This window comes from Anas platyrhynchos, chromosome 1, assembly GCF_047663525.1.
Source record: "Anas platyrhynchos isolate ZD024472 breed Pekin duck chromosome 1, IASCAAS_PekinDuck_T2T, whole genome shotgun sequence".
NCBI lineage: Eukaryota > Metazoa > Chordata > Aves > Anseriformes > Anatidae > Anas > Anas platyrhynchos.
The window spans coordinates 12941423-12956409 of record NC_092587.1 but is presented as its reverse complement, the minus strand read 5'-3'; the positions used below and the strand labels follow the sequence as shown (position 1 = coordinate 12956409).

The 14987-nt window shown below is 41.4% G+C and overlaps 1 protein-coding gene and 2 long non-coding RNA genes across 5 annotated transcripts in view; 1 reads left to right on the top strand and 2 right to left on the bottom strand.

Annotated features, from left to right (window-relative positions):
- The window catches only part of GSAP (gamma-secretase activating protein), a 46727-nt gene extending 39502 nt beyond the window's left edge, over positions 1–7225 (bottom strand). For all 3 annotated transcript variants that reach the window (XM_005013660.4, XM_072030397.1, XM_038179964.1), the window contains exons 1-2: positions 7085–7225; positions 3824–3897 (exon numbers count right to left, since the gene is read on the bottom strand). In XM_005013660.4, the coding sequence (XP_005013717.3) occupies positions 3824–3897; positions 7085–7169 (159 nt within the window). In that variant the 5' untranslated portion in view covers positions 7170–7225. The remainder of the gene's footprint in view (positions 1–3823; positions 3898–7084) is intronic.
- A 49-nt stretch (positions 7226–7274) lies between these two features.
- LOC106015179 (uncharacterized) lies at positions 7275–9920 on the top strand. Its single transcript, XR_002399365.4, has 3 exons — positions 7275–7413; positions 7661–7805; positions 9263–9920. It is a non-coding gene; the product is annotated as an uncharacterized lncRNA (long non-coding RNA).
- A 3394-nt stretch (positions 9921–13314) lies between these two features.
- On the bottom strand, positions 13315–14371 carry LOC110351668 (uncharacterized). Its single transcript, XR_002399367.4, has 2 exons — positions 14101–14371; positions 13315–13998 (listed from the first exon to the last, which is right to left on the bottom strand). It is a non-coding gene; the product is annotated as an uncharacterized lncRNA (long non-coding RNA).
- Between the last annotated feature and the right edge of the window lie 616 nt (positions 14372–14987).

Sequence of the window (14987 nt, the reverse complement as noted above, 5' to 3'; positions counted from 1 at the left end):
CCTCTCTTACTTCGGTTCTAAACTGGTTTAGTTAGCAAGGAAGAGACCTCTCTGCAGGAATGAGAGGAGACACTACACTGGCCTTGGGAAGATTTAAGGCTGCTATTCCAAATCTCACAGACTTGGGTCATCACGCCAAAACGGAGCACAGAAACATCAACCATCATCAAACACAGCTTCCGGAGATCTGGCTGCAGGCTGGAAAAAGGATTTCAGTTCTACCTTAGGAAACAATATTCAGCCTTTAAATAGTATTTCACAGCTCAAATGAGACCATTAGGCTGCTGCCTTTGAAAAGAAGCATAATATACACCCTTTGTAGCTTATCGATAGCAACATGCAATGTTTGGGACACTCTAAGGCTATACAGACCAAAACTTTAACTTTCTGGTACTCTTTAATATGCCTTATATCTTCAAACTATGTTTTAATTAAAAAAAAAAAAACTAATTGTGCCTTGCAGCATATCTTGTTTTGAAAATCAAGCTGAAATCCATTAATCAATATGCTCTAGGTATATGCACTAAATTGCTAAACTGTCAGAATTAAATCCAGCCACATCGTTTGTACTCAAACAATGAACATCATTGTTTTTAATTGCAGCTTGAGGGGTGGGGGGGAAAGGGTAGAAATCTATGGTTATTTACAAAGTTATGGCATCTCGCCTTGTGAAATTAAAACAAAAGCCTGAGTATTCTCTTCCTCAAGGGTCTATTTCTAAGTATTTCATTACTGTTGTGGCTGTGACAAAATTCTTTTGACTTCTAGCTTAAACAAGGGAAACAAAATGCCTTTATGTTAAGACACGGGCTTCAGGCCTGCTAGCTTAAGGCTAAGCAAGTGATTTCACAAATTGCCATTCTTTCCAAATGTGTCAAACTCTAACATCCTCTGTACTTACTACTGAAAAATGCATTTTACAAGACTGGTAGCAGGGCTACATCAGTGTCCAGCCCAGTGCAGAAGCTAATACATCTGCTTTCATGTTTCCTGCAAAGATTCCTGTTCCAGCTTTGCAAAGGAGAAGCCCTGGCACTAGCACTTATCTCTGTTACAAACATCTTCCTTTATGCCAACTTTCAATATCATGAATGACAGATGCTTTCAAACCCAGAGTACTATGCAATACTCTAAAACACACTTGAAAATAAAGCTCGTTCTCCACCCTCCCGATTTCAGGAGGAAGGCACTTGGTCTTCTAGTTCTGAAGAGACATTTAGAAATAACATTACACTCCTGAAACAAAATTATCAGCCATAAAATTTCAGTCCTGAATTAAGGTATCTCTGTCCTAAGGTATGTCTGCATCAGCTGCAGAAACAAATAATTTACATCTAAGTTGGTACCAACAGTTCCAGCCGACAAGTGGAATTTGTATTGATCATAGAATGGTTTGAGTTGGAAGGGACCTTAAAGATCATCTCATGGCATCAGCCCCGCTGCCATGGGCAGGGACACCTCCCACCAGCCCAGGTTGCCCAAAACCCCATCCAGCCTGGCCTTAGACACCTCCAGGGTTGGTGCATCCACAGCTTCTCTGGGCAGCCTGGTCCACTGTGTCACCATCCTTAACGAATTTCTTCCTTAAATCTAATCTACCTACATGTATAACCTTTCTGGGTTTAAAGCCATTCCCCCTTGTCCTATCGCTATACCCTCTGACAAAGAGTCCCTCCCCGGCTTTCCTGTAGGACCCTTTTAGGCACTGGCAGGCCGCTGTAAGGTCTCTCCCGAGCCTTCTCATGTCCACACTGAACAACCCCAACTCCCTCAGCCTATTTTAACAGGAGAGGTGCTCCAGCCCTCTGATCATCCTCAAGGCCCTCCTCTAGACTCACTCCAGTAGGTCAACGTTCTTCTTGTCACCACAACAAGAACAGAAAAGAAAGGGGCAGGAAAGAATTGTATACCACATGCTACAGACAACTTCCACTGGGAGAAGCATCACACATTTAATGCAACACCACCTTAAGACACATTTGCTATTTGTGAAAACACTCCAGGAAGCATCTTCCAGTTTGCCCATAGCAAGTGTGAAAAAAAACAACGAATGAACCACACTTACATTAAAGCAAACTGATTATGTCAGCAATCCTCTCAACACAGAAAGAACCCAGATGTTGGCTCTTCCTTCTGCAGCCTGACTCATTCAAGAAGAAAGAGATTCGTCTACTTTATAATGGTGAGAGAACAGGAAAATAAAGGGGCAGCAGCACCTCCTTCAGGCTAGCATAACAGAGGTGAAAATTGCAGCAGAGCTGTGCAGTTTGCTACCCCTAGTTCTCAGCCTTTGTCACCCAGCCATTCCTGCCACAAAGGCTGCAGAGGTCACTTCATTCCCTGAATCAGGAAAGAGAAACAACAGCCAACATTTTTGGTGTTGGCTTTACCTCCAGATTCAGGGTTAGGTGTTTGAATCCTCCTTCAAGTCATTGGCCAATTCATTCACTAGAGCCTGGCAAACATTTGGCCCCCTTCTCCACCTCACACACCTCCTCCCAAGGCAGAGGCCACAAGCAGCCATTTCTCTAAATTCCCCTGGTTTGACCAGATCTGCGCTGACTGTAACAACATCTTTGACACCTAGTATGTGAGCAGACACCTACATTTAGATGGATCAACCTTGAGCTAAATCTTACCCTCTTCTGCCAGCCGCAAGAGCTGGAACACCACACAAGGCAGCTGGACTCTGCTGTCAAAAGTCCAAGAAGGAAAGGAGTTACTCCAAGCTCGGTGTGATATTCCACAGGTGCTGGACAGCAGCAACATCACCCATACATAGATCTCCTTTAAGGAGCTAGGTAAATTGTCTTTATTAAATCTTCAGAGATTTGAGTAATATTAAAAGAAATAACACTTTGTTGAGCACTGTTTTTATGACTCCTGCTGCCTGACAGTCTCCCCTCCCCTCGCTGGTACCAAAGGAAACATCCACCCACAGCTGAAGCACACTATACCTTGCTGAAGGCCTCACCTCTTCCCTTAACCCTAGCAAAGCTGGAGAGTTTTAGTGTTATTGAGCCAGAGGGGAATGCAGGACAGCCCTATCCTACTGGAGCCTGCTGTCTGCAGTTATATTTCCCAAGAACCAAGACCCTCCAGAATCCAGCTGGGTTTCCAGATTTCTCTGAGCTGCACAGAGAAGAACCACAGCTTGTCCCCTCAAGGGAAAGCCTTCCCAAACCATTTAGAAAAACCTTGGTACTACATGAATTTCAATCTAAAAGTGATATATATGCCATGAGAGAAGAACCCTATATTAAAAAGGATAGTGCTACATACTTCAAAACATCAAATAAACTAAGATTACTTCCTAGTACTTGCAATGAAGTGCTACAGATGTATCTTAAAGTAACAAAGAAGAAAAACAGAAGCAGAGTTAGTGTTACATATATGGTGTCTTAATATAGTTACTGGCAGGATTAAACCTTTAACTGAAGCAGTGCACTTGAATTTAAGAGTCAGACCTCCCTAAGAAACTCTCAGGGAGAAAGAACATGCTGCTTATGAAGAGTTTATCTGTTAAAGAAATGTTTTTTTCATGCAGGGTGAGATTCTGGCCCCAAAAAAATCAACAGCAAAAACCCTATGACCTGATCGCGTCAGTCAGTACTTTACTCTCTGTTTCATCACTCTTAACCTTTGTCTGAAGTGGAGATGGGTATTTTCCCATCGCCCAAACCTCCAAGTAACCAGTCAAGTTTTCATGTTTTAACCCCTCCAACCCCCCCAAAAAATTAAGATGCAGAGACTCAAGTAAATGTAGGCACACACACAGTGATATTCTCAGGAATATTTTCATTAAGCTCCAAGAGAGATTTACCTTCCAGGTATAAATAATTTTTCCATTTCTTTCAACATTTACAACGTGGAGTGCTGATGAGTTCTCAGAAGTATCTGAAATAAGTATCAAAAGGCACAAGATTTTCACTTGAGCATGTATATCATACATATGCACAATTTATGCAAAGGTGCTAAGTACATTTTTACATATAAATGCTTATTTGTACATGCCAGAATTACCACTTTCTGTAAAGACAGACAGAATATTTCTTAGACTGTGATTTATCTCATAAACTTCAAAACAAAATAGGTACGGTTTCAAAGCACACAAAAAATAATTACATTTCTAAATTCCTAACGCCTCATTACAATTGTGATCCGAAATTGCCACAATTCTTTCTGATTAAAATAGAATGTGATTACTCAGTGGTTTACACTCCCAGAAAACTAAAATTGCATTTATCCATTATACACATGATTCAAACAGTTAAGTTGCACTCAGAGCAGTACAGGGAGATAAAACTAAGCATGAGAAAAAGCATCACTTGTCCCAGCCGCCCCCTCAGCCCCCCAAAGGAATACGTGGAAATAAACCATGTCTTCAGAGATTAGCTCTACAGCAACAAGACCCACAAGATCAAACAAAACACATATGCAATATATTTACAGCTACAAGGGAATTAAGCAATGCAGGTAGGACAAGAAAACATTGGGGGATTGGGAGGAAGGAAAATATTATACTCCACGTGCCAGAAACGCATCTTGTCCCGATTCTGCGTTCTGTTTTCTAATCACCACAGGCACTACACATGTATTGATCCCAGATGAAACTTTTATTAGAAGAAGGAATTTTGCTCTTAATAAGCTTGAGAGATGTACAATTGGCTCTAGTTTTAAGATACAGGTCCCCTGTATTTTGGTAAGCATGATCAAGAACTCTCCACAACTCCTGGCACGCATTTAGTCAAGTTCAATGCTACTTACTTCAGTTATCACTGTGCCTTGATAGGAGTAAGCAGCATGAAAGTTAGTTTCACGAGCCTGATACTACGAATTAGTGGTGACAAAAAAGATGGTGTTTAGAAATATCATCAGAGGCCAATAATTTTGTTGTGAAAGGGCTAAAAAAATCCTTACATGCATAAAACACATCACCTTCTCCTGGTTTCAGATCACTGGAAGTACACAATACCACTATGCTAAGGTCAGCCAGTGACAACTGAGAAAGTCTCAGCTAACCATACATTCCACTCTTCTTTTAGCAGAAGCTTCCCAGAATTTAGCAACCACCACAAACTTTTCAAGATTACAACATCCTCTAGGCAAATCACGCCTCTCTCACAAAATACTTTCTCAGAATAAAATTTAGCTAGAGAAGAAGGTCCACAAGAAATCTCTGTGCCAACGAATCTAAGATCTCTATGTTGGAAAATCAAGAAAGATGTTGAAGAAGTTCTGTTTTGGAAACAAATTTGATGTCACTGAACATTGTTGGTGGGAATATGCAGCCAAAGAAGAAGTGGCAACCATCCCTGCCCTTGGGAAATCCTGCAGTAGAACTTTGCATGCAGAATTAACACTTCTTCCTCATCTCCACAGCTTAGACTAGCAGATGAAGGGCTGAAAAAAAAAAAAAAAAAGAAAAAGAAAAACCAACCCAACCTGCCTGCCCAGCAAACAACTCATATCAACATACTCAGGAGAATGCAGTTTGATTTCCTGAAGGCCATTATATGCAGCTCATACAAAAATAAATGGAATAGAGAACAAGGCTGGTTCTCTTCACTTACTACTCCCCTCCCTTGATCACAGCTACTCCCAGCTCCCAGGCCGTTAGAAATTCTCACACACTACACCAAGGGGTTTTCAAGTCCACAGCAAAAATAATAAATATGAATAACTATAGCACCTGAAATTACTCACAGAGAAGGGTCAGGACTCCTAAAATTAGTTGCTTTCTGTGAATAGGTATTCCTTTGATGGTTAAATGAATCTTTACCAATTCCCACCTCTCACCTGCATGTTCCTAAAAAAATGAGCATCACACTAGGGGAGGGGAAAAGTCTTTATAAAGAAAACCTAAAACACAATACGGAAAAGTTAGTACTGGCTCAGATGCGCCTTCCAATCTAATACTCCGTATTATCAGGTGCAATTACTGACAAATGAGTCTGCATTGCATTTGAGAAAGCTTGAAGCCATTGTCCCTCCCCCAAACACAATTCATCACCTTTCTGATATCTTTATGACACAGATGCACAGGTGAATTGATTACGTTCCAAGATTTTCAGAGTTTTACCTCAAAACCCTTCAGGGGATAGCGCACTGACTGTTTGTCAGTAAACTGCCTTGTATCCGTGAAATAACTTTTAACGGATTTCGTCAGAGACAGCCTGGCCATTAACTTTGCTTTTATAAAACCAAAAAAAATATATAATTTTTGATTTACAACAAAGAAGCTCTGAAGAAGTATTTGATAACAGCCCCCTGACACGTGAGGCAAGTTAGCTAATGCAACCGAAGGACTTGAGGTTTGGAGTTCCCGACATGGCGCATCAACCACCATCTATTTCTATTGAAGCAATTGTTATGGGGTTGCAACTCTCTCTTTTAGACTACAGTTTCCATCAGTTTTTGAGAAGAAAAAAAAAAAAAAAAAAAAAAAAAAAAAAAAAAAAAGTGCTGAACTCACTTGCCTACAGATGAATGAGAACAAACACAAGTGAAAAACCACAGGGCCCAGAATACAGTGGGGTCATTCTTGTTTTTTTTTTTGTTTTTTTTTTTTTTCCAACCACCACCACACCAAGCGCTCACTAATTTCGCTACTGCCCTATGGCGTGACACCCAACGCTACCTAATTTTAATTAGCGCTCCTTCACCGCGCAGACAAAAGTGTTGTTTTTCATTATTTATTTTTGGCTGGGGGGGAGGTGGCGGGGGGTTCTCTCCTCAGAAAGGGTAGGAGGGTGGGAGAAGCGGGCATAACAATAAAAAAAAAAATACTTTTTGAGAAAACGAAAAAGAGTCGAGGAAGAAGAATCTCGCTGTGAGGTGCAGAAGAGCTTTGGGGGTGTAAAAAGCGCCCTGAAACCCGCAAAACTGTCGCCCCCCCCCCCACCCTCAGCTGCACGGACCCGCGGGCGGAGCCCCCCTCAGCGAGGTTAGGCTCGCCCTGTCCCGGCCGGGGGCAGCCCAACGCCGCCGCCATTACCCGCGGCGCTGAGGGGAAGGGGAGGGGAAGAAGGAGGGAAAGGGGAAATGCCGGGGCTCTCCTCGGCGCCCCCCGCCGCGGCGTTACCTAGAGCCGCAGCCCAACCCCGCTCGGCCAGCCAGGGCCCCACATCCCTCTGCAGGTCGAACTCGGCCGCCAGGTGCAGCAACATGGCGGCGCCGCCTCCTCACGCCGCCATCGGGCGGCCCCGTTCTCCCCCCCCTCCCTTCCTCGCTCCGGCCTCGCCGCTGCCCGCTTCCCCCCAGCCGGCTCCTGACGGGGCGGCCGCCGCCACGGGCCGGCCCCTCGGGGCAGCTCGGAGCGCATTGGGCCCGCCTGGTGTCGCTCAGCCACCGGCCCGCCTCGCTCCGGCCCCCGCCGGGGAGCGGGGATGTGGAGCTTGTTCCCGTGTGGGTGTGAGTGCAGGGGGAGCCGCGGGCTGTGGGTTGTGTGTTGGAGCTGGAGGCAGTGCTCCTCCGTGGTGTATCTCTGCTGTTCATAAGCTCGGCTGACTCACAGCGCCGTGAGGAATTGCCTGTGGAGTCAGTGTCAAAGTGTAGTCAGCTGGTGGCCGCTGGTTAAAAGGCTCTGGTCATCATTACCAGGCTCACATTCAGCTCAGAAGTGTTAGGCGTTTCCCATTAACAGTCCCTATTTTCCCAGATTGCACATTGCAGTTGTTCCTCAGTCAGGCTGAGTCTCTACAAACAGCATTTGCAGCCCAGCTCGGACCTCAGGCTGTCCTCTCAGGCCTCTCTGGCGTGATCCTGCCGTTCATCCACCTTGAAATCGTGAAAGAGCAAAGGAGGTAAAGCTTAGTGTGAACTTCAGGACTTCGTTCTTTTTTTTTAAGCGTTTGAAAATACTCGCAGTGCTGATAAGATGCTGCTTCGTGGCTATCTATAGCATGCCTGTAATTACCATTTCCCTTCCGGTGCTGTGTGATGTCAGTGGCTAAAAGTGGCAGAAAAAGTGGATAGGCTGTAATAGCACACACCAAACTACCATACTGCAAGTACAGAACAGCTTGAACCAGTTCTAAGAGGTAATCCAGTACCAAGCTTTTTCCTTCCTTTCTAAGCTTTATAAAGGCCGGATCAGAATCTGGTATAACTGCAAAATCCAGATGAGAGGCAAGTTGACGATCAGCTGCAAAGCAAAAGTGCTTTCTCTCAAATTCCCTTGGCTACTTTTACAAGTTTATCATAACTTTCATAATCATCATTTTTCTTAGAGCTCATTGGATCAAGTGATTGTGCAAGAATCTGGAATTTTTATTTCAGAGACAGAAAACAGAGATAAGATCCCAAATGGATGCATTTTGTAAGAGATGAGGTAGGGATAATTCATGATTATGAGTATTTGGAGTTGACTCAAAAAGATTTGGAGTTGATTCAAAAAGAGAAGCAAGCAAAGGAGGGAAGCCAAGCCAAAGAAATGACTGATTCTCTAACTATGTGCAAAAAGGGAAATTTTCACATGGAGAAAATCTCCTGTGCCCAGAGCTACAGAGTTCAGTTAAGGCCAGGATGAGGCCACCTGGCAGATTTTACATTGGCCTACCATAAAGCAAAAAATGTGGAGGTGTGTACCTATAACAAATTTTGTTCTCCAAATGCAAAGGAAAAAGAAAAAAAAAAATAAAATATAGCTGCCCAGTCTGATGGTCTTTCACTGAAAGAAGAAAAAAAAAAAAACTGTCACAGTTCTCTTGTTTCAAAATCAGCTGTGTCACTTAGCACAGTTCTTGAAAGACAGCCCACATAGCTGATGGATGAATTATTCTCTAATGTTTACAGACAGAATCATATGATGATGCTGTTCTTCTAAGAAGAATATCTTGTGCAATATGTGAAAGGCCTTTCAGTAGGAGTTAACCAGAGTAACTGCTGGCTCTGCCATGGGACTTAAGCTGGTCAACGCAATTAAAAGAAAATGAAAATGTTCTCATATGATGTAAGCTGGTGAGTGGCTATACAGATGAGTGGGTGTGGAGGAGATCTGTTCACTCTTGGCCTGTGCATAGCATTTGTTCCACAGTCCTTACTCAGGAAAATTGCTGTAAAAGTTTGTACAAGTAAAGGCTTCATAGTCAGGTGTGTAAAAATCTGAAGGAAAGGAAAGACCTTTCTTGTTGAGAAAATACTTAAGAACAAAATTTCCTCTGAGACTGTATTTTCACTGCAAAGGACCTGCTGTTCATTATTTTTGTATGACCAATATATTTGTCTTATCTCCCTAAAGTTAATACATACTCTTTTTCAGACTCCTGGGATAGAATGGGACCTCACCTCTATTGCACTCTCCTGAGAACCTGGAAGATTCTCTGATATTTGTCCCTGAAACCAAGGCAAGAGCTCTGAGAAGTTTCCCTGTCTTTTCAGTGAGAAGAAGGAGGAAGTGGTAGCTTGACGGATGAAAAGATTTGAGAAACAGGAAAGGATGAGGTGATACATGACTGTCAGGGTTCAGAGACACAGAAATATGAGAAAAGCAACCAAGTAGAGCTGGGGGAGACATTGCCAACAGGAGCTGAAGGAATTGATAGGAAGGAGCACAGAGCCAGAACAGAAGGGACAGGAAATCTGGAAAGACAAGACAAAGGTTTATAATCTGTGTAGAAATGAAGACAGTCTTCCCAGAACTGAAGCTGTGATTCCTGAGCTTCTCTGTTGTCCAGCAAATTATTTAAAATCTACTGTTCTCCAGTGGCTTATCCCTATAAAAAGATACTACCTCTGCTCGTTTTTTTTGGTTCCAGTGGTAGAGGTATGTGACTCTTAAATGCCCAACAGTGCTGATGACTCTTGGAAAGTGCTTGGGAATTTCATTTGGATTCCATTAAGTAATTAACTGCACTTTTTGTTCTTCCTCAAAAAAACCACACACACTTATATGAAAAAAAAAAAAAAAGAAAGAAAAAGATAATAAAACCACTTTTGGTTCAGATAACAGTCTCATTTGTTATATCTCCTTTCAGTTCTAAAACATGATCCACCCTATGAACCAAATAAAAGTGAAATATTAAGGAACAAGAATTGCATACTACAAGATGAATGATATTTCAAAGACAGCTATCTAGGATGAACAGTGTATTTGGCAATTTCTAATTTCTGAGAGCTTAACTTTGTCATTATAATTTACAGTCGTGATGTACGTTAGGAATACCTACATCTGCATTCAGCTCCTGAAAATATATTTAATAAATAACAAATGTTTTGCCTGCCTGTGTGTTTGTATAATACAGAAATACTTCCAATCAAATAAATGAGCTTTACAGTAAATGCAGAAAGTGATGCAATTTCTGAATTTAATTTTACAGTAATGTTTTTTTTAAATTATCATAGGAAAGATTATAAAATGTTGAAAACTAGTGTCAGCATTAATCTTAAAGTGAAACTCAGAGTGGCTATTTTATTGACATGTACAAGTCACTCCATCTTTCAAAAAACAACAGATAATAGCAGATTTGGGGTTTCACAGTCTGACACTTAAGGTGCGGCAGAGCAAACAAACTGTCCTGCGTGAGAATTTGCAATGACACAAAGGAAACTTAATCTGCTCCTGCTCTTTCTCCTCAAGATATTCACTAAGTGTTTGCTACAGCAGCTGTCACCTGAATAGTGCCAAATACTTCTAACTGGGATGGTGTTTCTTCTTTCTCTTCCTGTGTTCCCATTGTTACCTGCTGTTTTTATTTTCGCACTTCCACCTTTAATGTTCAATGCAAATACCCATTTCCTTCACGACTGCAAAAAAATAATTCACAGATTTAGATCTCATTCTATAAAGCTCATGATTCCCTGAACTGGCAGTCTGGCTCTACATGTTATAGGCCGTGTCTGCAGAACCAAATATCCAGGCTGAATTCCTAGAAGCACAACACATTCCTCAGAAACCACAAAACTGACTCATTCAGCATACTTCATGTAATAGTGCAGTTTAAAATACCACCTCGATCTACATATAGAAAATTGAAAGCTTGATGAAAATTCTTAAACATCTTAAAAACAAAACAAAACAAAACAAAAACAAAAAAAAAACCTTTAGCAGGTTTTGAATTAAGACAGAGGTCCTGACGTAGTCTTGATAATATCTGTCAGCTTTGCTAGATGGAGAAAGATCTTGGTTTGTAAAAAAAAAAAAAAAATACCATACTCATCTGTGCCGAGTGAAATTAATGTTATAAGCCATTTCTGATTTTTGCTTCCTTTTTGCTTACATCATGAAAGCAAATCATGAATTTCACTTTCTATTTATATTTTGTTTCCCTTTCTGATGATCATAGTTTAGGTTTGAGACTAAAGCTGTGTGTAGGCACAGGAACCAATCCTGATGCAGCAACTTGCGGTATAGGGATGTGAAAATAAAGCTCTTAGAAAAAAAATGACTCATTAAATTTTTCTACCTTTTTATTTTAAATTAGGAATCTGTTCCTATCTTATTAACAGGAGGATCTCCATGGAATTTTTAGCTGAAGTGGATCTTGAACAGAGTCAGAATTAATAAGCATACCCCCAGCAAGGGACAGTGGCCCTACTGATCATATTGTAACCAACATCGGGATATTCTGCCACTGACAAAAGTTGTTGTGCTAATTGCATACGTACCTATCTTTATTTTACAAAAAGTTAATGTGGCAGGAATTACAAAATCATAACTTTAAGCAAGCATGAGGCTACTGTGGCATTGACTGCCAACTTGGCATTAACCCATGCAGCATACTTTTCGGTTCTTGACAGAATAAAGATTCGTTCATGCCTATCATGGTGAGAAGAGAAGGAAAAAGCTATATAAAGAGCCATAAATCATCAATGTGTTCCGCATCAGAAAATTATGCTTAAGACTTCTTATCTTAGTGGGAACCACCAGAACGTATATATCAAATAATTATTTAAACTCGTGACAGCCTGGCAAACAGCTCATAACTGCTTTTGAAAGCATTGCTTACCAAGGACAACCTCTTTTCCCACCACTCTAGCAACAGAGGATTTATTGTGATCTTGTCTAGACAGTTGTTTCCTTGAAGAATGTTTTCAACCAGTTGAACACAGAAAATATAAATAAGTTGCTTTCCTGATGGAGGTGGTCAATATGCTTATTAAACACAAATAAGATGCAATTAGAAATCAGAACTTTTACAGTAAAAATAAAGGCCATAATTCAATGGTGGTATAGTAAAATATCTTTATTTCAGTGTGAGAATCACATCTTATTCAGTATCTTTAATCAAAGAATATCAACATAAATCAGAGTAGTTTCTCTGAAGTCAATCAGCATCCAGTACAGACCCAATGCTTCATGGACATGTCTTTTCTATGCTTTGTTTAATAATTAATCATAGGATATAGTCTTTTAACTACTAATGAAAAAAAGATCTGTCTTGCTGTTCATGCTCATACTGAACTGTACCTTATTCTTTAAATAGTTTCATTGAAGTCAATAGCACTCTCAAGCCAGTAACACCTTTCAAGTTGAGGAGACTTCAAAAACAATTAAGGTATTCCTCAAAGTGAAGGAGGGAAACAGACCAGGGCCAAACGCAATCTGTGGCCGTATCCCAAGTGGCCTTTTTGTTTCCGCCAGTTCTGTCTTCATGGCCCAGGCTCTAAGGCTCCTTTGTTCTTTTCACAGAATAACCCCTACTAGCTCTGATGAAAGCTCTGCGAACACACACGGTCTCAACAGCTGTTGAAGGAACTCTTTGCTCTGTGTTTATTCTTCCAGCTACAGCCTCATTAGGACTAGTCAGTAGTGTTTTGAAACCTGCTCCTTTTTCCTTTATGATCTTTCAGTTTTGACTTCATTTTGCATTGTAAATGGACGCTGTCAATACTCTGCAACAGATGCACTACTGTTTAAAAGGAACAGATATAATAATGTGTTTATCAGCAGATCAATTCCAATTCATTTTTAGATGTGCTTTCATTTTCAGTGTTGTGTTTATTTAAAAAAATAAAAGATATATTTAACACAATTGTATTCTTTCAAAATGAAAGGCTACAGCATGGTATAGTGGAGACTACAGCCAGAGACAACACAGGATGAATGCATCAGTTGAATTTCATCTTATTGAGCTTCAACAGTCTTAAAAACAGGGTTCTAGTATAACTTCTTTGTCTAGGCTCCTGCTAGTTAATGAAAAAATATAAGAACCCCAGAGGGCAATGGAAAGATTGGACATGGTGCTTAGGGACATAGTTTAGTGGGTGACATTGGTGGTAGGGTGATGGTTGGACCAGATGATCTTGGAGGTCTTTTCCAACTTTAATGATTCCATGATACAGCCTAGGTTTGGCACTTATTTTAAGGCTCGTTTTGCAAATCCAACCCAATTGTGGTTGCTGGGCCTCGCCTCCCCTCCCATCTGCAGTCATGCCTACCAGCAATGTGCAGCTGGAGGCCTGGAGGAAAGTGGGACTGTCCCTTCCAGTGTCTGCCTGCAATTAGATCTCATATAGCATGCTATAAGAAGGGGCCCTGAGGGTGTGGTTTGATGAGCAGCTGATCTAACAACTCCTGACCATTGAGAGGATGATGTCAGACCTTCCCTAGTTCGATTTTTTTTCTCCTCTCCTCATCCCCAGGTCATCCCATCTCCATGTTTGCCAGCTCTGCTGCACATCTGACACCTGTGATCCAGCTCTACTCATGAGCCCACATAAAATCTATTGACTTTTTATTTTCTGTCAGGTGATTAAGACGTCTCAGGTCACAGAAGGTTTTTACAAGTGCTAGAGCCATTGCAAAAGGAAGTAGCGGTAACATGGTGCTGGCAACAGGAAAGGAAACAGAACTGAAGACTTCCCTGTACTGGCAGCTTGTGAGGTGTTAGACCTGCACAGCTCATTCAGAGCCTTTGCTCTATTCTGACAAACATTTTCCTCTAGCTCTCCGGTTGAACAAAACAGTCATTTTTCCGCAGCACTGCTCTTCTCCATTGCCCATCCGCCACAGGCATAGTTTCCAGACCAGAGAGGTGATCCCACTGAAAAACAACCCTGAGGAGAGAAAGCAGGTGTTAGGAGGGACTGGTTTCAGTAAAATCACCTACCCACCAAGTTTACTGAACCTTTACACCCACAAAAATGAGGATACTGTACAGAGGTGGCAACAAACCACACACGGTGGGCAAAGGCCCTGGGGGACCCTGCTCTTCCCAGTGTTGGGGCACAGTCAGGCCTGCTTCAGCTTTTGCCTGCCTGATTGTGGGGTTATCTGCAGAGGCACCTGCTTCTCTTCACTTACAGTAAGAGGAGTCTTATATCAGCTCTGAGCTGATATAAGTCAGGTGTGAAAATCCCATTCTTAGAGTCATTTGCCTGATTTCCTGTTTCCGCTGGAATCCACAGAAACCACTAGTTTTTAATACCTTATTTGTATGTTGCAACAGCCTTTCCTTTGATAAAGTACAAGTACTCTAAATACATTCAAATTGTTCTCTCAAAATCTGAATACATTTTCCTGGTACGTCCTAAAAATATCTTTTATTTATTGTACACATTAGTTCCAAACAAACGTCACATTAATAAACAGAGAGAGTTAGGGAGGTGTACTTCGTTAGTCACCCAGTAGTTTTGTTTTGTTTTGTTTTGTTTTCCAAAATACGTTCAGAATTCAATCTGACTCCTTTCAACAATGAACTATTTATAGGATCTATAAGGGCCTTATCCTCCAGCCCTGACTCAGCCAAAACTCACCACTGACCTTGACCTCCCGCAGTCTATTCTTATAGCCTTGCTCATGTGAGGAGCTTTTATTCACTGACCTGACTTGGGGAGTGTATTCTCGTCAGTATGATGGTGCAGGCTTTACGCCAGCTCAGTTGGACTTGGTATAAATGTCACAGAATCAAGTCCTGAGGATGCATATATTGTTTTTACAATGTTATAAATGCAAAGACAAGAGAAAAATATGCAGCTTAGTTCTGTTTCCAGTGCCACAATAAACTGAGTGCACTTATATTAGGTTTTTACATCTACAAGTGCAA